This window comes from Paralichthys olivaceus, chromosome 19, assembly GCF_024713975.1.
Source record: "Paralichthys olivaceus isolate ysfri-2021 chromosome 19, ASM2471397v2, whole genome shotgun sequence".
Taxonomy (NCBI): Eukaryota; Metazoa; Chordata; class Actinopteri; order Pleuronectiformes; family Paralichthyidae; genus Paralichthys; species Paralichthys olivaceus.
The window spans coordinates 10,284,321-10,308,284 of NC_091111.1; the positions used below are offsets into that span (position 1 = coordinate 10,284,321).

General features: G+C 42.7%; 1 protein-coding gene across 10 annotated transcripts; it reads left to right on the plus strand.

Moving 5' to 3' along the window:
- Window positions 1-110: 110 nt before the first annotated feature.
- On the plus strand, window positions 111-23,886 carry map7b (microtubule-associated protein 7b). 10 transcript variants are annotated; one of them, XM_069514638.1, is made up of 20 exons: window positions 111-271; window positions 11,930-12,094; window positions 12,226-12,303; window positions 12,928-13,091; window positions 13,490-13,607; window positions 14,017-14,118; window positions 14,499-14,609; window positions 15,378-15,473; window positions 16,644-16,763; window positions 17,639-17,811; window positions 19,092-19,234; window positions 19,370-19,620; window positions 19,727-19,877; window positions 19,969-20,137; window positions 20,232-20,336; window positions 20,473-20,523; window positions 20,618-20,651; window positions 20,786-20,903; window positions 21,177-21,358; window positions 22,027-23,886. In XM_069514638.1, the coding sequence occupies exons 1-20, from the start codon at window positions 226-228 to the stop codon at window positions 22,035-22,037; spliced, it is 2,388 nt and encodes a 795-aa protein (XP_069370739.1). In that variant the 5' UTR covers window positions 111-225; the 3' UTR covers window positions 22,038-23,886. The 10 variants fall into 10 exon arrangements, with proteins under 10 accessions (XP_069370739.1, XP_019947346.2, XP_069370741.1 ...); XM_069514631.1 differs by lacking the exon at window positions 111-271 and adding an exon at window positions 4,565-4,872; XM_069514632.1 differs by lacking the exon at window positions 111-271 and adding an exon at window positions 4,565-4,872 and having other exon boundaries at window positions 17,663-17,811.
- Window positions 23,887-23,964: the final 78 nt, after the last annotated feature.

The following is a 23,964-nucleotide window of genomic DNA, read 5'->3' on the forward strand; positions in this document are numbered from 1 at the left end:
TTTTGTGAGGTTTGGAAAAACAAAAGTATGAAAAGTTTATTCTGTAACTCTCACGTGTTTGTGTGGTCGTGTTAGCATGTTAGCTTGCACGTTAGCCGGTGTCGCCCTCCCACCTGTCCGGGGGAGGGTGTCCGGCTCCGGGCTGAGCTCTAGGGATCAGCGCGGCGGCGGCGGCAGGTCGCTGCGGTTCCTGCCTCTGATCCCTCTCAGCTGACGTCAGGAGAAATGGCGGACCTGGACGGCAGCGACGCATCTTCTTCCGAGTCCCAAGGTGAGTTCTTCTCCCGCACGGGAAACTTTAAAGTGCCTTTTTCAAGAAAAGGACTCAGCTCCACATTAACTATGCAGGGTGTTACCAGGGCTCCGTGTTTGGTCGCGTCGGTGTTTAAACGGCGGAGTTACCGAGAAACTCAAGTCCTCGGAGCCGGTGTGTCGGTCACGGGAGTGGGATTAACTTTCCACCGACTCACCCAACCGGTTCTTGTTCGTCCATTACACAGGACCGGCTGTGTAAAGTAAATAGTTTGTGAGTGTGACTGCGCTGTGGTTGATGGTGGATGAGACCGAGCTCCTCAGACAAACACCTGTTGCTGACATTTTGTGCTTCTGTGAAGTGACAGGTGAACAGCAGGAGGACAGGCTCTGGGTGACAGCAGCTACAGTTTGGTTCATGGCTTTAGTTTGTGTTTTAAAATATATATCTGTGTGGTCCTTAAACTTTTCTACAACATGTAACTTTGCTTGCTATTTTAGTAAAAGAAAAAAAGTTATTTGGACTTTTAATCCCATTTATCCTGACATTATATGCAAACGTAAAATTAAAATGCTTTTTTTTTTAGTTTAGCTTATGTCAGTCTTTATATAGTTAATTTCAGATTCATTTCATTACTATCTTTTATATTTGTATGTGTTGATTATTTGCATTATGATCATTGTTATGGGACAAACCATCAAATCAAATCAATATTGCCAGAGGTATTGCAAAAATCATAAAAATTTGAATAGTTAAGTAATTATATTTTATATTTCTGTATTTCATTATAACAAGGTTCAACATTTCTTTTGTTCAATCCTTTGTTCAGTCCCCAGGTAGCAGATGTTTAACATTGGGCTGTAAACTGTTTATGGTCACTTCAGTGCCTCCACCTGCTTATTTCTGATGTAATGTGGTATATATCATTTAAACGGCCAATTCTCAACGCTTAATGGTGGGGGCTTATAAAACACTAAAATGTTGATCAGTGTTGTTGGTGTCCAGATGACAAAACAGCCTAAAATAGTTTGTCTTGTGGTATAAACCTCACACACTTGTTAATGTTAGATGCTCTGCTGGAGAATTTTGCAAATTGCAGGTTGGGAAATATGTTCATAACGCTTCTTCTTCAGGAAATCATAGTGGAAATCATTGATATTCAAAATGTTACCTTAACCCTCAAATGTATGAATGAACATTTTTAAACTCTGCAATGTTGTTTAGTTGCACAACAAGTTTTCTCCTTTTAAAAGTACTGTGTGTACATGTTCTTTAGTTTGCCATGTTTGGTTAGTCTAATTAAAAGGAGTTTGCTTCAGGAGTCAGAGTATACACAGTGTGAGATGAAGGATTAAAGAACAGATGTATTTGTTAACACAGAATATGAGCTAAATAACCCATTGTGACATACACTTCTCCAATGCTAGCATTCATACAAAACTCCTTGTTGAGATGTTATTGATATTCATTAACCCACAACATTTTGCATGAATTGCAATGTGCATCAGCTTATGCATAAGTTTTCTACACAATAGTTGTGACGAGGTAAAACCTTGGGATAAAGGGAAGCTCGTTTTGTTGCCTTCACATTGTTTGTTGCACAGTTTCACCCTTGTGTGTAGTTTCAAATGACTAAACTATCAAAACACATATGTTTAAAAAAAAAACAAACATGACTCAATATTTTAACATCAGGTTGCAGCTTCTCTCTGGGGTCCCAATTTGTCCTCCTCTTTCTACCCCCCCCATTATCACCCTCCTTCCGCTTTCCCACGAAAGCCTTGATATCTAGTCCAAAATATTCCACTGCTGCAAACTCTCAGCATCCATTTTCTATCACATTGTGCTGTCAGGCTTCACAATCCTGCCGCTAGCTTCGTATTCATCAACTTCCTTTCACATTATTTATTTATCTCATGTTCCCATGCTGCAGTGAGCTCTACAAGATGCACAATCATCTCATGCACCTCTGGCCACAACAATGAGTCTGGCTTATATGCTGTGATCACTGAATCCTACAGTACATTCTGGGATCTTCCCGCAATGTGCCTGCACAAAAATGCTTCTGCCGCAAGGCAAAACAAGTTTGATATCTCCTTTCCCATCAGCTACTGGCAGCATGTTGCCAGGTGTCAAATCTATTGCACGCTGTTTCTGTCTGACTCCTTTCAATCAGTGTATTTACCTTTTCATTCTTCTTAAATTTGTCATTGTTATTTAATTTAACATTAATAATCACATATAACCCATGTCACTACAGAGCAGAACAAGATAAAATGTCAACTCCTATAAATACGAAAGAGCTCCACACTAAATCCTGCAACTCAAATAGTTTCATTATTTATTTTCTGATAATCATCTGCTGGAACTGACAAAATGATGAATACAAGTGTTGTTGTACCTGTAGATTCAGATTTATTATTTCCAAACATAACTGTGGTCACATTAGTTAATTCTTTCCCATATATCTGTGTCTCTCACACACGCATTCAATAGGTGTGAGAAGGGAGTGTAGCCCAGCCTATCCGGTTAAAGTCTGAGTGTAGGATTACTATGTCCTGCAGGGACAAAGATCAGATTGCTCTTTGATGAATATGTGTGTTTGTGCAACACGTACTCCCTTAGTGATGATGCAGCAAGTCTTGTTCTGCAGAGCTTTATATATGAAATAACTCAAAAAGTTACTGTAAGGCCAGTTCCATGGTGTTCATCTGTGTTGTGTTTGAGCAAAGTTGCCTATCACACGTGGCATCTTTAATCATTTTGTCACTCTGATGTTTTTAGCCGCAGCCTCTAAGACGCTTTAAGATTTCAAGCTGTCATGCAGGTTGTTTGTCTCCGTGTGTATTTGCTTTGGTAGATGTGAGATAAGCAGACGCAAGCACACATCACTATCAAAGGTTATTCAGGCTGGTGTTTGCATTGTTATTGAACAGCCCTTCAATAATATGGCCTCCAATAAGTTAAGTGTTAACTTCCTCTTTTTTATTCCTCGCTCCTCGCCATGGAAGCTGCTTTGTTTATATATCTTTATCAGGGACTTTACCTTCTTCATCTTTAATATCCACTGTACTATTTTGCACATGCTTGAAATGAAAGTAAAACATAACTCAGAGTACTGGAGTAGTAAATGGCTGCAACTGAAGATAATTTCCACCTCTATGATAAATGGATTAAGATGAAGTATAAACTGACATTGGATAAGATAAAACTTTATTTGATTCATCAACTTTAGTTTTATAATGTTTTTGGCATGACTGCAGTATTTTCTACATTTACTGTAAATACTGCTTCTGCTTCACGCGTGTTATAATTGTGTTGCTCTGTCTCAGCAGAGACCTGTCCAGCATACACTGAAGAATTTAGATATTTACTACACATCTTTATATACAGCTGTGGTGGCTCTTTAAGAGAGGGATGGGGTGGGGCCATATACCATGTGCTGCTCTATGGACCCACCCCTTCTACAGATGCTGCTCTATGTGTGTGTGTGTGTGAGTGCGCATGAGCGTCCTCTCATTAATGTGTGTGTCCTCTGCTCTATGGCTTCCACTGCATCACTGGCCCATGTGCTGCTGTTGTTAGGGAAACCTGTCACTGGTACCGGCTCAGCTTCCACTGCTGGATTCTCACTGAATATTTTAACAACCCTGCAGCCCTCTGCCTAAAATCTATGCCTGCATGTGTGCGTTTGTGCACGTACTGTTCAGCCTGTGCATGGGTAATGCAATTCTTTGGACAAGTTTGCAGTTACAGAATAGGTCTAACAAGAGAGCGTTGTGCAGGGAGGGGGGAGTGGGGGGGGGGGGCTGCTGCAGCAACAGTAGTGACAGCAGCAGCATCTCCTGAGGAGTGAGGGAGTCAGGAGAAGTGCAATCCTTCCAGCTCTCGGCTTGAGTCAGTCCTGTGGATTAAGTCTTCTTTTCTAAGCCAGACTACAGAAGCTCATCCTCAGACTCTGTCGCACTCTCTCTCTCATTCTTTCACTTCTCTCTCCATGCCTGGCACTGCCATCGCAGGCACTGAGGATATGGCACAGTGAGCATCTCTGTTTGTCTCATTCACACTCTTTCCTTGAACATCCCACTGCACTTAATTCCTTGTTCATTGCCTTTTTCTGTCATCCACCACATTTTATTTTTTCCATCTCTCCTGCTTTTTGTTCCATCCTTCCCTTTCACTCTTCCTCTCTGTCTCCTTCCTGCTGTCACAGACAGAGCTGCAATGTGCAGCCTGGAAATTAGCTGTTAGCGACAGCTATTAGCTTGTGGCACTCTGCATCTTCACTGACAGGAAAGCTTTTAGGGGTGACCTCGTCCTCCACCATCCTCTGTGGTCCATCACTGACCTGCAGCCCCCCCTAACTCATCCACCCAACGAGCACAGGGTGCTATGGGCAGGGGGCTGGGTGAGTTAGCCAGGGGCTCAAGGGTTAGCAACAGGGTGGGTGATGCCAGAGAATAAACAAAGAGGACAAGGAGGAGGTGCAGGCGAGTGCACACAGGGAAAGTGGAAGCTGAGGAAGGGAGGCAGCCGCTCAGCCATCCCGGCACTCTTCACCATCACTGAGGAAGATGAGGGACAGAAGCGGAGAGATGCTTGCAGAAGGAAGAAAAAAGGTACGGAGAGGGAAACCGAAAGAGGAGAGCACAATGAATTGGTATGGTTGAGTAATTTGTGCTGTTGAAACTATTGGTGTGTGTGTGTGTTTGCTTGCTTGCTTGCTTGCTTGTTTGTCGTTTGTATATGTGTGTGTGTACAGTTTGCAGTTGCAGAGGATGTTCAGCCATCCAAAAACAGGTGGCTGACAGGTCTGATGAGAAAGCACTGTGTGTGTGTGTGTGTGTGTGTGTGTGTGTGTGTGTGTGTGTGTGTGTGTGTGTGTGTGTGTGTGTGTGTGTGTGTGTGTGTGTGTGTGTGTGTGTGTGTGTGTGTGTGTGTGGTCGCTGACAAGTCAAGATCAGGTCAACACCATAGACTGTAGGTCTACACAACACAAGGGCAGCAGAAGAGTGAAGGTGCAGTCCACTTCGCACGTGTGTGGTTTTAATGCATCAGTAAGGAGATCAGTCAGTCAACTGGACAGCGAGTGTCTGCAGTCACAGCAGGGATAAAAAAAGCACATTCACTTTTAACTCCTCTCTCACCGTCTTCGTCCTTTCAAATGGAAACTCAGGAATCTTACAGCTTCTGTTTAACTTTGTCTGTTGTCATTCATCCATTAAATTTAATTTATCCCTGCCACTGCAAGGATACGTGGTTTCAGGAACCTGATTTGGATTCTGAAGAAGGGAACTCAGCGGAGCTATGGGCAATGCTTCATGAAAAATATCTTGAAACTTGTGGGCTTTAGGTGTTGGTAAAACTTGGGTTAACTGATGAGAACAACCAACAACTGATGAGAGTAAAGTGAGCTTTCCAGGTTTCTTCTGACTGGACAGAACTCTGCTGTTAGGAAAACAGAAAATGTGTGTCCTAAGTCATGGTTTTTCACTTAGCTGTGCTTATAGCAGAAGCCTAAGCTCATAAAACAGATTGATTGGACTTCAAATGAGCTTTTAGAGGTGGAAAATGTTTTTGTTGATAAATTATGTCAATCATATGGATGAGATTGAGTTTTCACTGACATTTGTTGTTGAGTATTTTTTGTTCGCCTTATTCTCTAAATTTGTCGTCTTAAATCAATTTGTGATGCAGACTCTAAATTTATAACAATATTGTGTATCAAATCAAAGGTTGATAAACAAATGTTTTTATTAAGAATACAACTTCTTAACAATATCCCATATTTACTCGTTTTCAATTTAGAATGTCAGCAGTTTCTATTATTTATGTCCCTTTTGCCTTAAGCCTGTTGTCAGAAGATGTAGTGAGTGAGGACACAATGATCTGAGATGAAACTTTAAAATGTCGTGTGCAAAGAACTAATGTGTCATAAAGTAGCAGCCACCCCTTTTGCACCTGTTACCCAGGCCTGTAGGGCCTGTGCTGGCCGGAGCTTAGCGTTTAGCTTAGCATTAGCAGCGGCTTATCCTCTCAGGCTGCAGAGGAGGCAGGAGGAGACACACAGCTTGCTTGCCTGCTACCCACTGGCCCCGACAGCACAGCATTAATCGCTAACTCTGACCATTTAATCTGACTGCCAATGAATGAGATAGATTGGGGGTAGGGAGCATGCACACACGCACACACACACACACACTAGCATGAGGGGAGGGAGGGCCAGATTAAACAGTCACTCTCTCTATGTCTCACTCTCTGTCTCTTTTACACACACACACACATAAATACACATAAATACATGCACACACACTGACAAAAGGATGGGGGTTGGAGAGACCATAACCTGTCTCACACTCAGTCGGCACTCAACAACAGTGACACAGACAACAACTGACCTCTGCCTCCTTTTCCCTCACTGCTTTCCCTTTTACTCTGGATGCAGTTGAGGATCGGGTGGTCACTTTTTGCTTTTGGTGGAATTGCGTCTTTTTGCTCTTCCCCTCACCACCCACTCCTCACTGCACCATGGACTTTGGATTTGAGCTTATCTCGTGTTGTGTAGGATGTTTTCAGGAAGTAGGAACATTGACTCCGATCTGACTAGTCGGAGTGGGACACTAGCCGGGGGTTCCCATCCTAGGATTGACTTTCTTGGAATCATGAACCAAAATCCAGGTAATGACTTGTGCTGGGACATAGTGAATCATCCGTGATTGAACAGGGTGCAGGGTGACAGTGAACACAGATGTGTTCCAGTATGTAGGTATCAGGATAGTTTTGCTTTTGCTTTGTACTTCAGCACACTGGATTTGAAATGACAGTTACCATGAGATTAAAGTCCTGACTTTACAGGACCTTCATTGTTAACCCAGTAGGGATTTGAGCATCCCTTAAAGCCATTGCTGTATTTTCAATCTGTCACCAAATTAAATTGGCATCAGTCTGTTTGCAAAGGCTGTTAAATGTTAAATCTACTCGCTGCCATTCAAGGTTTGTTTGTTTAATGAACGCCACAGATGGGTCAGTCTGGGAGATGCAGACAAAACTGCACCAGGAAAAAAACAAACACATTAAACTGTGGAAGCAACACTCCTATGTAAATTCTTTTTACACCTTGTGCAAACTGCACTGATCAAAGCTGAATGTATTCTTTGTCATATCATTGATATATTCCCTGTGAACACATGATGTAGGAACAGATGAGTGGGCAAAAGAAGAATGGAAGATATAGAACCATTAAACAAGGCCAGTGACCCCTTTTGGGCTGCTGAACTAGAAAATATGAGGGATGATGTGAACTGTATGGGTCTGTGGAAATAAATTCACGGGTACTTCTTTCCTTCTGCATGAATTTCCCACTGTATTTAAGATTGCTGCAGGTTTCAGAGTTTGTGAAGTACACTCCATTTCTTTTTTTTCATTTCTCTGTAGCCCCATAGCTTAACCATTGCTGTCCAGATGTGCAAACAGCCTCATCTGAGTTACAGGATGCCCTTTGATTGCCTATATGAGTAAACTTCCGGTTACTGCTTGGCAGGCTCTGTCTGGTATATGCAAAGCTAAATAGGGCTCTATGTCGTCATTCCCTTTAGCACAGACATCGATCTTACTCTCTTACCATCTCCCTTGCTGGTGTAAAGGTAGAACAACAATGTCCGTCACATTCCAGTGAGTTGAGAAAGATGTAACAATCCCACCTTGAATAGGCTGTGTTAAAACAAAGCTGAGTCTTTTATACTCTTCTGTACAATCTGGCCTTAAGAATAAAGAAATCCTGATTATTTGCAACTTTTCTAAAACCGAGTGAGTTTTGCATCATACACACAAGTCATCAGACGTGACACGGCATCATTTGACATCCTATAACTTACATATAATATTTTATCTCAGAATTCAGTGTGAGTCAATTCTGCAAATATTCTCTGGTAGTTATAAAGTACCACATGTGGGTAATTTGAATATGGGGCACATTTTATACTACACTGCACCTACCACACTGTATTTACACATAATACACACAACTGTTTATTACTTTTTTTTCCTCAATGTATCACATTACTGCTTCCTGCTCCGAGTTTCCCACAAGAATCTTTACAGACAGTTAGTGTGGAAGTGGGAATTAAAAAAATGTTTAAACATTTCACTGATTGATACGAACACTACTCTTCTAATCATAGTGTTATTTCCTGTACATTCCTATTCATCTGTAAAAGTAAACAGATCAAGTATTTGAACTTCCTCTCCATCAGTACTTCTCTCTGTCTTGTTTCCCTCTCTGTCTTTGTGCTTTTGTGTCTGGATTTTTTTAAAGGAAGGAAATAGTTTCTTCTTTGTGTGGTTTGAGTTCGTCTTTTCATTGCGGTGCTCCAGCTCAAGCAGTCAAATTAAATGAAGTGGATCTGCTCTCAGCCTGTTGTCCCTGGCTTATTGTGTAGTTTCCCTCTCAGCCTGTCAGAGCCTCTACATCACTCTTCAGAAGTTAACTGTTATGAAATAACCCCCCTATTTTAGTCTCATTCAGAGTTAATTTCATTTATACTGTTATAATACTTAATCTTAGGCCCATTGACAAATTCCCATTTCAAATTTTGGCCTCAGGACATTGTCTGAATCCGCTCTCGTGAGCTAATCTTTTGTTTGAGAATGATTTGAGGTGAAGGAATAGACAGACTAGACATTATTGTAACCTGGCCCAGCCAAACCTTGCCTGTTATAACAATAGCCATTATGAAACCCGTTCCAAGGCCGGTGCACCGGAGGCTGGATAGGCTTGTTAATACTTGATTAAACTCCTCTGTAGCTGTCCCACAGTCTGTGACATGCAATAACTTTAGCAGCTATGACCTCACGTCTTTGTCCAGCTTGTCCTTTGTGACATCTGAATGTGTTTGGGTGGAGGCAGCACCAAAAGTTTGGATTTATTTTCTGCAACATCACAAACCGCGAATGAAAATGATCACGCCTTTCTCACAACATCTCCATCATGGAACAAGCTCCATGCAACAATCAAGGCAATGAAATACATTGAAATCCAGGGATAAGCTTGGAAGGAGATCTTGAGTTAACACATAGTTTCTTAGAAAGTGTTTGGTCCATCGTAGACCGTTGTCTGTTAAAACCACCTGTCTAATATTTTGTGGGTCCCGCATCAGATCCTCTAAGTCAGGTTAATTTGCAGGTTGGAACATTCCATTCATTTGACTTGTCCCAGACAGAGTTCTCTTTCCTAGCAAACACTATTAGGATGGTGGAATATGTCACAAACATTCACAAGGATGCCAGGGCCTGAGGTTTACCAGCAAAACATTCTCCCACAGCCTCCCCTGTTACCATAAAACATCATGATGCCATCTCCTCCTCAGGTAAACAATGCACACACACCTAACCATCCATTTGAGGTAACAGAAAATGTGTTTCATCAGACCAAACGATCCTCTTCCATTGCTCCATGGGTCCATTCTGTCTCTTGTGCCCATTATAAGCACTTTTAGTGATGTACAGGGGTCACTCTGGCTGCTGTGGTTACAGAGCCTCACATACAACAAACTGTGATGCACTGTGATACAGTAGTTCCTCTGATGACGAGGATCTAGCCTTTGCTCTCCATGTTAATCACTGAGCCAATGAATCTGCCGTCCTTCCAGTGACTACTGTCGGTAGTCACTGGAAACAGCATTTTAGGAACACTGCGCAAGACCTATCAACCCTGACACAGTCCTCTAGCCATCACAGTTAGGCTCCTGTCAAAATCGTTCAGATTCTTATGCTGGCCCATTTTTCTTCCTTTCAACACATGAAGTTTAAGAAGTAACTTTTCACTTGCTGTGAAATTACTCTTACTTACTTTAACTGTCCTATTTCTGTCACATTTAAATGCAAAGTTCAGTCAAGTGTGTTCATTAAGGCTCAAGGGAGTCAACTTGTAGCACTGGATATGGTACCTGTTGTTTGTTCCTCTCTTCCAGAAGCATCATTAGTTACCCAACTGAGCTAACATAACAGGGATGAAGAGATAAAGACGCCATTATGAAACAAGTGAGAGAAAAATGTAGATGAGGGTGTGTGCCTGGTGCTATTTGAGGTAATGTCGATCTGTTTCAGTTTGTCAGTTTAGTCTAGGTCAGAGGAACTGATTTAATTTGGTCTTCAACTTTCTGGGACACATTGGTCTCAGTGGAGACTCAACTCTCTCCCTCTCATCACTGTAAAAAGAGCAGCTAGTATCCAACCCTGCATATAATGTGTCACATATGTTGCTGTATGCCTGATTTATTTAATTATTATTATTCTCTTTCACATTTGCCACCATAATACTTTTTGACTAATTAAACCAGCCTCCTCCCCAAAGCACAAAGACTGGTGCATGTTTTCATTTGGCACATTTCAGACAGGCCCATCTGTTTCTGCATCAAGCCCACAGTTAAGCTGTACTCCTGTGTCCAGGAGGCTGACCTGAAAGTGCTGAGTCACCCTGAGCCTGACGGTGCCATTAATCAATAGCTTTATCTCTGAGCTGAGTGGAAACAAGGCAACACACTGGGAACACTTGAGAATACAGGATATATAGTTTCACTAAATTTAGTTTCCTGTCAGTCTGCACTGCAGAGCTTGGAAATATAGAAAAGACAGCATGCATACTGTCAACCTCCTTTCTACATCTCTATCATTTGTCATGTGCAGCATCTCTTTTCCTTGCAGACTGTTTTCATGCCTACATACTGGCGACAGTCGAGGACAGAGGCATTGCATTTCCGTCTGTCTGTCCCATTCTTGTGAATGCAGGAACACTAAGTTCACTTGGACTCAACAATGAAATGATTAGATTTTGTTGGTCAAAGTTCAAGGTCACTGACGTTCTTGTGAATGTAATATATTCTGAACACCATAGTGGGAATTTCATTATATTTTTCACAACCGTTTACTTGACTGAAAGATTAGATTTTCAAAGGTCAAGGTCACCCTGACGTCAAGTTACATTCATGAGAAAATACAATATATATATTGGGAGATTAAGTGTGTGCACATTTACTCTTTTGTAAACGTGGTATTCAAAACCTTTTTGTGTTGCACCTATATATATTTTGCCTGGATATGCACATAGTGACTTCCTCAACTCTCAAGTCTAGGTCACTGAATATAAAAATATCTGACGTAGATTACCAGGGATGTTTGTGTGTAGTCTGATAAAAACAAACCGACGTGTTGTCGGAGAGACATTTTCAAACTGTTTGCTCTGATAGATGTTCCAAAATAAGATTGGCACCAGAAATATGGAAACACAAGAAACACACAGAGCCTCGTTTATATTAAATTGACAAAAATGTATTGAGAGAAATAATATCTTCATATTAGTAATTGTCAGGCATCTTCTAGTAAAGCTATGTGGTGTGTTTAAGTAGTGTACAGTACACTATGGATACTATGTGGTGTGCTGGAGAATAGGCTGGTTTAAATGCTGCGTGTGTGCAGACTGGAGTGATGAGCCCCTCTAGTAGGTTCACTAGTAGATCACTGGAAAATGTGATGCATTCAAGCCAATGTGCTAAATCATTTGGTATATAAACTCCTTTTTTGATTTGAGTTAAAGATACAGTTTGTTATGGGCACACTGTCCTGTGGAACTGCTGCTGAAGTACCTCTAGTGACACTTTTCTGTTTCCTCTTTCTCTCTAGCTTCTTACTCCCAGTATAGATCAGAGGATGGCACAGTGTCATCAACCCCCCGTCGAAGCTCCTCAGGCTCCGGACAGACCTACACTCCCACCCCTATCCCCACTCCAACCCCAAGTCACGCAACCATCGGCAACAGCCCCAGTAACAATGCTGCTGCTAAAATGGGTAAGTCATGCTGGTATACAGGGAAATATTTCTGTTATGTAGGAAAATGAGACCAAATCGAGGATTGTCTGTCTTCACCAGTCTGTGTAACCTGTTGTTATTCTGCTGTTTAACTGTTATTTGTGCTGCAGACTCGTTACTCTTCAACAAGATTGACGAGAGACAGAAGTTGGCCCGTGAGCGCAGGGAGGAGCGTGAGAAACAGAATGGTGTGTGTACTCTGTCACTGTGTGTGTGTGTGTGTGTGTGTGTGTGTGTGGGGCAGAGTTTAGACTTTACATCAATGTGTAAAGGGGGTTTAAATGCTCCCTCAGTCCTTCTATGTCTTCCCTGCAAGATGAACTTGGAAACTTGGTTGTTAGCAATGGTCAAAATGCTTGTTTCTCTGGTTGTTACATAAAATCTTGGCCAAAGCCCAGCACCCCGGTTGCCACGGCACCCATGTTATATAATGGGTCAGGCTATTGGACAACTTTTAGGGACAGTTTTTTCAAAAGTGCCAGTGAGTATGTGCAAGTGAACAACAAACTGCAGATGGATTTTAGGGAATCATGACCCGTTCGACTGTTTATAGTGTGTTTGTGTACAGTGGTCATACCTCTGGCCCCAGCTGAGGGGCCGAGGGATTTGCTTTGTGTTGAGAGCTAAAGCCGAGTCACATGATCTACAGCTGACCCATCACACTGCTGCTGTAAGCCTGTGTGTGTGTGTGTGTGTGTGTGTGTGTGTGTGTGTGTGATTTCTTTCTGTTTTTATGATGTAAGCATATGTGAGTACTTATGCATGTACATCAAATCATTATCTACCGTGGGTGTGTGTGTTTCACACCTCAGCTGTCAAGGAGGCGCAGTGGCAGGCACGTGAGGAGCGAGCCCGGCAGCACTATGAGAAGCACCTGGAGGAGAGGAGGAGAAAGCTCGAGGAGCAGAGGGTAAAGGAGGAGAAGAGACGGGCTGCCGTGGATGAGAAACGGCGGCAGAAACTGGAAGAGGACAGGGTACTGACACACGTCGTCATGTACACACCTGTGCATCCACACCTCATAGAAACACACACACACACACCTCCGAGTGCGACTTACTATCATGCATCATCTTCTACTAATAATATCCTCATGAATGAGCCTCCAAATATCTAAATATCTTTTTTTAGTAAAACATTTACATGATCTGTTCCCCTTCCTTCTTTAGTGAGTTGGAGTTTGAACTCCCCTGCTATCTTCTGTCTGCACCCTTATTTCCTGTTTTTATTCACACACCATTTATTTTAAGAGTTTCAAAGTTTAATATTAATTGCTGCCAACTACAGCTACAGCGCACAAAACATGACAGTTCAAGTGTTCAGAGTGTTTTGTTTTTAATGCTGATGATGTTGTCATTTATCTTCTGACTGAAGGTTCGTCATGAGGCAGTGATGCGTCGGACGCTGGAGAGGAGCCAGAGAACCAGGCAGAAGCCCAACCGCTGGTCGTGGGGAGCGGCCCTGAACACAAACACTCCCAGCACACCGGCCGGTATTTGAACACATCACACACCAACACACATGGCCCGCATAGACTCACACCACTCTCCCACAGTCATTAGAGCTTCTTGGAATCATGTGGTGTGAGGATTTCACCCATCAGCTCTTTCAGCTTTACTGAACACTGTTGATATCTCATCTCCCTGATGTCCGGCTGCGTGCCTCTTGTGTAAATATGACTGCCTGCCTCTGCGTGTCAGTATTGTTCTGCCATGTTTATATTTGAACTTTTCAGATCCACTGCGCTCTGTTGTTACTGCTGACTCACACCCTGCTCTACCTCTCTGCCTCTCCCTCCCTCTCTCCCTCATTCTCAACCTCTGCCTGCCTCACTTTCTCTCTCTTCTCTCTCTTCTTTGCTCTTTGTCTCTCTGCCATTGTCCTCCCACCTCCTGGTCCAGGTTTTGTCGAGTCGGCTTTCCTCTATCCACTCGACCTTGCTGGACTGGAGCACATGCAGAGTGCTTTCAGTCTCTACCACAGATACGGAATGACCTCCCAATGTGAATATTATAATATTGGTTAGCTGGCTAGTGTTAGGTCAGCACATTGGCATTAGTGTAAATGTAGGCCAATATGAATGGCACAACTAGTGTGTGTTATATTTTTGTGTAGCAGTCCAGTTTGTCTTGAAGTTTTCAAAAACATATCTTCATTCATTCATTCAAACCATTTAGTCTCTTTTTAGATTCAGATTGAGCACTAATTCATGTTTAATATGATATTTAATATCCCTATTAGTGACATATTTGTAGTTTTTTTTATATCTAATCTGACTTAACTAGAACTCATAGACTAGAGTAACGCTGTCTCCAGCTCTCTTTCTCCTCTCTGTCTTTAAGTCCTTCATTAATTTGGTATCATTATGCTGCTTCTTCGTCAGATGGTGACAGGCGGTCAGTGTCCACAATGAATTTATCCAAACATGCAGACCCTGTGATCACCAAGCGCCTCTCTTACTCCTCCGCGACACTCCTGCACTCACCAGACAGAGGTAACAAAAACTTGTTATGCATCATATGTCTGCCTTTGACTGCATCTAGTGCCATTGTTTGTGTCTGTTGTATGTTGACTTGATTTATAGTCTTGTTACCACTCATTACTGTTTTCTTTTAGTTACTCTTATTGCTTTCTTGCCAAGTATTAGATGACAAGATCTGTGTCTGTATGGTAGATATGAAGGTTTATTCAGTGGATGATTAGCTTAGCTTAACATAAAGACCAGAAACAGGGGGAAACAACTAGCCTGTCCAAAAGTAACAATTTAACCTAGCACCACAAATTAAAGCCTTAAAGATGAACTGATACGATTTTGGTGGTCAACAGTCCAAAGTCCCAGTGACCTTTGCATTGTTGTGAACGTGATATATCAGGAAAACCAATACAGGGAATTTCAATATATCTGGCATAAACATTCACTTGGAGTCAAGGATGGCCTGATTAAAAGGTCGGGGTCAAAGGTCAAGGTCACAGTGACCTCATATGGGTCTGGAAGAAAACTTATGTAGGCTGAAACTGCACTGGTTGGCAGAAACATACAAGATGGTGAATCTTATGACACTCATGTGCTTTTTTGGATTAAATGTTAATAATTAAACTTTAGAGGGGCTGGTAGCTGGGATTTGTTACTGTTGGACAGAGCCAAGCAAACTGTTGACTCTGGTCCTCAGGTAGTCGGCAGCTGACTGCAGCTTCATATTAAACATTATTTAATAAATGTCTGTCTCTAAAGTATGTACTGATGTTCGTATGTTGCTGACAGGTTTACAGATGAGAACAGCCTCCTCCCCTGTCATTAACAAAGCTCAGTCCAAACTCCGCCTACACCAAGGAAAGACCAACCCACACAGAGACACAGGTGTTTTCTGGGAAATTGTTTGCAACGTGGTCCCTCATTTTAGACACATCGGACTATGTCACAAAGGAAAAAGATCATGGGCTGGAAACACAAGGAATTCCAAAAATAAATCAACAATGAGTCCTCTGCCTAATCTCTCAGTGAAAACAAGGAAACATGGATGATAATGAAATGTCTGGCTGAACAGTCCTCGGCCATTTTATGGATAACGTTTTGTCCTAATAACCTTGAATTTCGACGTCCTGCTCTTCAAAGGATGTGATCTGAGATTATATTAAAGGTCCACACTCGACTGACTGAATGTACTGTATGTGTATGTGTTTACACTTGTGCGTTTCATCAGAGGGATCAAGATTTTTTTTCCCCCTCTAGCGTGACCCCCTTTTCTCTAATCCTCTGTTGGATAATCTTTTTGTTTTTGTGGGAACGATTTTCATCCCAGCTGAAAAGTTCGGCACCCACATTTTCTAGGGACGTGTAGATAAAGGCACCGCAGAGGCGCACTCAAACAGACGCTGTGAGAAAGTCACTCATTTACTAAGTGGTGCATAGTAGACCCCATTCAGGTGTACACACGTCCTTTACGCTGACCATTGTAATCAGATCTCTCAGGACGGGTGTCATGTGATGAATGCGGTGGTAGAGATTCAAATTCCTTTGCACAGTTTCCAGCCCAGTTGTATCTTTGCTTATTGTGAAACCTGCAACCTTGTCCTCTGCTTCATTATCAGCGTCAACAATGCTGCATGTTTTGCTTGATGAACTCTCCTTTGTCTATTTGTCTAGGTTAAATACATTTTTGCATTGTTCCCACCCAGAAGCACTCTGCATGGCCAAATAAAAGTTTTCAGCGTTTATTATTTATTTTGAATGCTCTCCTTTGTGTTTGCTCTTCATTGGGGCTCCACTTCAGGCTTTCGCTCATAATTCACATTGTGGTGCTTGCAGGTGTAGGTGTAACATAACAGCCAGCTGTGCATGGTTATGCCTTAATTTAAGCTCTTGCCTTCACTGTGCAATGCGAGGGAAGACGCTGCAGATACAGTAATAACACATCATTGATAATCTGCCGTGACTGATTTCTCAGGGGAATCAGTGGGCAGTTAATAGCATTAGTTGTCTTAAAACATCAAACATTACGTGTGTGTGTGTGTGTGTGTTTGTGTTCAGGCCTCCGCCGTCTACCATTGACGCCGTGGGAGAGCAATATGGTCAACCGCCTGCAGCAGCCGACACACTCCTATCTGGCCCGGAGTCGCAGTGCCATGAGTCTGTCTGGAGATCAAACAGGTAACACACACACACACGTATGCATCTGTCACAACACTCGCCTCCTCCTGGCTCGTGTCGTGTGCGAAGGATGTGCAAAGCACTGCTCAAAGTATTTATGCTGTTTAATCAGATTTAAAGGGTCTTAAAGCATTATACGTCTGAAACTTTCTTCACCAGTCTGTATCAGGCACTCAAAGCTCTCTCTCTCTCACACACACACACAAACACACACACGAGTAAGTAATCAAATAAGCTATTTAGGAAGTATTCCACTCTTGATATCAATCTTTATTTCCTGTGTGTTTTTCACTGTGACATTTTGGATGGCTGGTACATCTTCAAATTTATATTTGAGCGTTCAAACTTGGTTTTAAGGTTCAGGTTAGGTTTAGGTTTGACTTCGGCTAACACCCGGGCGTCACTGGATGTGTGACACTTGTACATCGTTGTCTTGGTTTTCATTTCGGCACTCCCATGTTATTAGATTAGAGCACCCACGCTGCTGTAAAAGGTGTAAGCCACTCTGTTTTCTCTGTGTTCTGCGCGCAGTTCATTGCAAAACAAGTCGTTGTATTTCTTTATCTCACTTTCTAATCATATTTTTTAGCCCCTATAAATCCTTCTCTTAAAGCCTGTTCTTCCAGTCTGTAGCACTGACATCTTCTTTCTCTTCTTCTGTTTCCACCACCACTTCTTCATTCCTCTCACACCTGCACCCGTCTTCCCACACCTCCTCGGCTTCTCTTTATTCATTCATCCAACATCCTTCTCCCTCCTTCCTGCTATTTTACTGCCATTTATCAAACCCCTCCCCTATGTTTACGACTCCTCGCACCATCCCAATCCATTGCTGTCCTCAAATCCCAAAACTCCCACCTCGTACATCACCATAGCCATGCCTGTGTGTCCTCGCTCAGTGTCTTGCCAGCCCATGGGCTCCATGTCCTTCAAGGCCCTGCAGGCTCAGCCGCTGCCTCACTGCCGCAGCCAGGAGAGGAGCCTCAGCAGGGAGACGGCCTCGTCCTCCTCCACCGCCCCACGCAGGAGGACGACCGGAACCACACAGGTAGTTCATGTCATTAAACCTGCACATATAAAACCTCAACAGCCTGGTTCCGGAAGTAAAAATACCCTTCATTTATATGTACATTCGAGCAATTTTACATTCAAGAAGTAAGGATCGTTTGCAATGGTTTATGGGATGTGTAGTTCCTTCACTCTTAAAATGCTTATGTACAGCTTTGCACTTTTTTTTCTGTTTTCCAATCAATTTTCGATCCATATCAAATGTTCAATGGTCATGAGTCATGTCTTGGCTGGTCGTCCTGGTTCCAGGTTTAAAACTCTTTGTATAAGGATTTTCTGTAACATCAATGAAGATCATGAATGGGGAAATTAACTTTCGGAACCACAGCCGTTCTAAAAGTGGGTGGGCTCTATGTTTGACACTTCTCTAGAGCAGCAGAGACGTAAGATATGAAACTCTCGGACTGATGTTAAAATTGATACGTTTGGTACGAAGACGAGACGTTTGTATGATCATATTAACTTGTCTTTTCTTCATCGCTGCTCTTAAATATTTATACAAATTGCTATTTTCCCTTTTTTATTTTTTATTTTGTGCTCAAGCACTAAAGTCATGCACTACATTTCTCTCCATATCTTTATTTTTGATGGTGATAATGTTCCAGATCAGTCTGACACAATATATCAGAGTATCTGTGGAACTCTGCTACATGCACACATGCAAACACAAGAGCACACACAGCATACATACAGGCCACTGCATCCACAGTCCATCTGTCTGCTGCTGTCTCACAGCTTATGGCCATTAAGGTCTTAGAAGGAGGGCATCTTCTGCACTGTTATCCCACACACTGACCCACAGACACATACATGTACCCACTCACATTCATACCAGACAAAATCCAGTCATATGAAGATGTACATTTATAGTGTAATGATTTTTATCTTTATTCAAATGTTGATGTGCACTGTGCTAACGTTTGGTTCCCTGCACATCAGACTTCCATCTTATAAGATGGAGATAACAACCTGATGATGATCCACCATCTGAATTAGTTGTTTTTTAATGGATGTAACAGATTTGTCTTTGCTCAGGCTCGGTTATGTACGGCTGAAGGAGTTTAATCCTTTAACTAATCATCTACTGCTGCTGTCACTGGGGCACCTGAGCACCGTCTGTACCACCTGATTACTTTGTGTGTGTTGCTAAGGACATTTTATTTGAAGTGCTACTTCAGTGACGTTATAGTCGAGGCTTACCAGGCTCCTGACTGAGTGAAAATAGATTGTGATGTGTTTCCCATTCATCTCCTGCACCAGCACCGAAAGGACCGTGACAACGTCAGGAAGTCCTGGAGCAACCTGTCACTCCCACTGGCCCCCATTATGATTTTTCCTCCCAGCAAACGCTCCTGTTCGCCAGGCAAAAAGATCAGTAAAACGACAGCACCTTCTCCTGGCAGGTAGGAGAACTGTTTTTATAACAGCACAATGGTCATAATCAGGTCGTAGTTCTAGCTCATTTAATGCAGGAAGAATTAGGCTCAACACAGGATGGCTGGCAGTATGTGAAAATTAGTATTTTTCTTCCTGCACAGGCCTCCACAGAAGACAGCAGGGCGTCCTCCGACCCCCAAGCTGCTTAAATCCCCGGGGGCAGAAGACCCTGGTAACCTTCGGCCAGTCAGAATCACACCCAATAACCCTCACTCCCCAACACCAAACAGAGCCCAAGCCCAAGAAGAGGAGCAGGAACAGGTCCTCAGCCCTTCTCAGCCTCGACCTCAGCCTCTGGGTCAGAACAAGACCTCGAATGAGCAGACGCCCACGGCACCAACAGTATCGGGCGGTCAGTCGCTACTCTTCAGCCACTTTCACGTCCACATTATCATGCAGCATGGAGGGTTAACAGTTTTATTATGGGTCAGTTTTAAATCTTTATTTTTGTCTTCTAGAGAGCATAAGCAGTCCTCCGGCCCAAAGACTTTCAGCAGGCACCACAAATCCAGAGGAGGCGAGTCGTATCCTGGCTGAGAACAGACGGCTGGCCCGCGAGCAGAGGGAGAGAGAGGAAGAGAAGCGCAGGCTACAGGAGGAGCAAGCAAGGTACAGTGTGTCTATGATCTCTAGAGAGCCAGTGGATGATACTGAAGCTGTGTGTATGTGCATCTTTGACTCTGAGTCATTTCTGTTACAGGCTAGCAAAGGAGGAGATGGCTCGCCGGAAAGCGGAGGAGCGAGTAAAGAGAGAGGAGGAGGCTCAGCAGCAGGCTGAGGAGAGGAGAAGAAAGGAGGAGGAAGAGAGGAAGGCAGAGGAAGAGAGGCTTGAGAAAGAGAGAGAAGAGGCAGAGAGACTCCAGACACAGGTCAGAGAAAAGGTACAAGTGAAGTTACAACACCCCCAAGGAATCTGTTGATCCCACAAAATAAAATGTGTGTGTTTCTGTGTGTGTGTGTTAGAAAGAGGAAGAGGAGTCTCGACAGAGAGAGGAGGCAGAGCGACTGAGGCAGGAGAGAGAGAAACACTTTCAGAAAGAGGAGGCCGAACGCCTGGAGAGAAAAAAGGTGAAGCAGGTTCTCACACACACACACACACACACACACACACACACACACACACACACACACACACACACACACACACACACACTTGATATTACTTGTGTACAATGTAAAAACTCTTTGTTGTTCTCGTCACCAGCGCCTGGAGGAGATTATGAAGAGAACAAGACGTTCAGATACAGCAGAGAAGGTAAAGGTTTGAAGAAATGTGGCATCTCATAAACTGCGGAGAATCTTTGATGTTATTGAGCGTCTATTCTCTTTTTCTCGTGTCCCACCTGTAGAAAGTAATTCCGAGCAGGAATGGAGACAGTGCAGGTCAGTGAAAACAGCTTTTTACATAATCAAACCCTTGCATATTATTTAAGACAATTTTGCAGAAATAACAAATGATGAGTAACCTCTGTTGTTGCCATGATGGTGTTTCTGACTGCTGGTTTTCTCATCATCAGCCTCTCCTGCTCCGTCAGCAGTGACGATGTCGCCAACACAGCACAGCAACGGCAACAGTCGACAAACTGAACCCAACCCAAACCCCAGCACCACAGCACTGAGCCATCCTGACCAGAGGTTGTACGCCGGCAACACCATAAATATAATTAATGATAATATTATTTTTCACATTAGTGTTATCTTTGATTAATATGGAGGCATGACAGGTACGTCGTTATAAGAGGCATGAATTTATCCCAGGCCGGCTGGACCATTTACTGTGTGTCTGCTCTATGCTCTCACCCTGTTTCTTGTCTGTCCCTCTTTGTTTCTGTCAATATAAAGCCAAATAACTCTAAAAACAAGTACACTATTTTATTTCTGTTTACCATCCCTGTTTCTGCTTCTCAGGGAGAATGGAGATTTCGAGGAGGTGATCGTCTTGCCTTCACATTCCAGGTTGTCTCCTCCTGAGGGAGAGGAGCAGCAGCAGCAGCAGGAGGAAGAGAGAGTTCCTGTCATAGCCTTCAGGGAGAATGGTCTCCTAAAGCCTCTGAGTGGAATAGAGGATATATCAGCCCAGCAGGGACCAGGTCAGCAAATATCCTCTTTCTGAGAATAGTTGCGGAGCTGCTACTCATCCTGGGAAAACTCTAAAGGCTCAATTTTGCTCAACTTTAGATTTTTGTACAGAAACGTACTATGTCCGTACTCTACGCTCATTTTGTTTTCTGAAAGCTTACAGATACGGATGAAACAGGCGAAACAGAGCAGTACCACAGGAAATCGTGGGGGGGCAGTGTAGTGAATAGCTCAAGCAAGACATCTAAAAGACACAAGGAAGAAATGTCACTTTTAGAGGAGAGACTCAGGCGTCTCTATGATGTTTCTTCCCTCGGCCTCAAGAGGTACATTATCACAACCTCCTGTCTAGACTCTATTCTGCCCTCTAGTGGATAATGCGTAACAACAATGCGGACAATGAAGTATGTGGGCAGTGACATTGTCTAATGGGCGTATCTCTCATCGAGGCTTGTGACTCCGAATTTATCTAAAACTAAATCTACATTACGAAACAGGCTTTTGTCAGTAATCACACCCACCAGCTTTAACAGTGTTTATATTTATATGAGGGACTAACTAGCTTTAGCTTTGACACTTTTGAATTTAAAGTTTTCATGAGTTACCCAACGCACAGCAGCACAAATGAAGTCGAGATCTTTTTGAGTCTTTTAGTCAAACCCGTTCGTTTGGTTTTCAGATGTTGCCTGATCCCCCGTGAGACCGAGAGGATTCCGCACCCAGAGAGACAGGAAGAGAGGTGGTCAGAGTGAGATTTGGTGAAACAACAGAGCTGCTGGACTGAATCAAAAGGAAGAACTCGCAGCACCTGGAGGTTTAACTTTCTCACCCGGACCCTGCCACAGCAGAGCACACATCCCAAAGATGGTGTCTCCCAAAGATCTGCCCTAAAAAAACCGAAGTATCTTCAGAGCAAAGTTCACTTTTCCCTCGACTCTCTGGGGAAACAGATTGTCTTTCTTTCTCTGACCACGTTTAGACTCGGCCATAATGTTTGTTCTGTGTACAGCCCCATCTACCCCTGAGTGTCCTGAAGTCACTGGAGGGCATTGAGCGTTTCATCTGACTGTGTGCATGTGTGTGTGTGTGTTTGTTTGTGTGTGTGTGAGAGAGAGAGAAAGACTTATAGTGATATAAATGACATCAGTCGTGATACTTGAAGTTGTTTGTGTAGAACATACTGTAATCAGATCGACTGAATCAGCACAGTGACGTCGTAACTGGAACTCACACAGCAGGATCTGAATTATAAGGTTTCATTTATGCCCGTGCTCTCGCTTTAACATTTCTATTAAAGATGTTGCAGGAGAGCTGGGATGACAGCGGTGCATGATGTTGCATTAAGACGACAGTAAAGGTTCGTGTCATGTAAAATATATTTTGCTGTGTCTATAGTGTTTAAAATTAGGTTATTATTGGGGCAGCGTCGGAGTATCATGGAGTTTAAGTTAAACTATGAAAACACTGAGGATTAATGTGTAAACTAGTTTTTTTTCGTTTAGTTTTAATTGCTGTACAGATAAAAATTTGATGCTTTGTTTCCTCCTCCAAACTTTGCTTTCTGTTCAGATTGAGAGAAAAAAAAATCTGTTTTGACGTCAAGTCCTGCCCCTTTTTTCTTTTCACGTTTCTCCAGTCAAAGCTGCGTCCTCTGTCTTGTCGCTTTATCTGTGGCGGTGAACAAGTCCGAGGAGAACGCTGTAGCTTCGGCATCTTGTTTTTGAGTTTGAAAAGAATTTACTTCTAATGTTAATTTTGAAATAATCTCATTAAATTGATTTTTTTTTATGATGAAATGCTGCTAATTCTTGACGTTCCTTTGCCTTACCGCATTATTGGAAGAATGAGGTGTCTTGTCTATACTTGGAACTGAAATTCAAAATATGCATTCCCGGTTTGAGCTTTTGACATTCTGGCCACAAACTCTCCAGTAGCTTCCTTTTCTTGATTTATGTTAAAGTCTGAGAGATCATGATGAAATGTTGTCAGAGCTGTAATGTCAAATAACTGGGTCTTTAAAACAGCTTTTCACTGAGGAATGATTAATGAGGGGGGTTCTAGTAAAACGCTGTTAACTAACCTGATCTTTTTTTCCATCTTTTTCATAAAAACTTCTAGTGATGCTGCTGTCAGTTTTTGGTTCTCGAACCTTTGCACTTCATTCCCTCAGTTCTAACTCTTGCAGTACGACCAAACTGGAAGGAAACTTCAGAGCTTATCCATATCTTGGCTTTGATGTTATGGTTTCAGCCAGTGGTACATAGCATGTCCTTATCGCCATAGAAACTTGACTTAACTTGCAAAGAAACTGCTTTAACACGAGCAACATCTCCTCTTAAGTATATTATACATATATATCATATACATTGTGTATAAAAAGTTGATCTATTTTACTAAGACTGACCATGAGGTTTTGGAAACTAACAAGTCCTTTACTTCAGAGGAGACGGGCTGTGGGATAAGATCTTTGAACCACTGTAAAACTGAAATCTTTGTACAACTGTGGCAAGAAAATAAAACTTTTTGAATTGATTACCTATTCACTGATGTGCTCTTACACTTATTTGTTTCTAATCCAAGCAAAGGAAGAACAGCAGAGAAATGACAAATAAAAGTG

Bases quoted from the DNA above. Each gene is read 5' to 3' on its own strand.
- map7b (XM_069514631.1), top strand. From the start codon at position 4,704: ATGCCAGAGAATAAACAAAGAGGACAAGGAGGAGGTGCAGGCGAGTGC. The intron at 4,873-11,929 runs GTACGGAGAGGG...CTTTCTCTCTAG, and splicing joins TTGCAGAAGGAAGAAAAAAG to CTTCTTACTCCCAGTATAGA. The intron at 19,235-19,369 runs GTAGGAGAACTG...CTTCCTGCACAG, and splicing joins ACAGCACCTTCTCCTGGCAG to GCCTCCACAGAAGACAGCAG.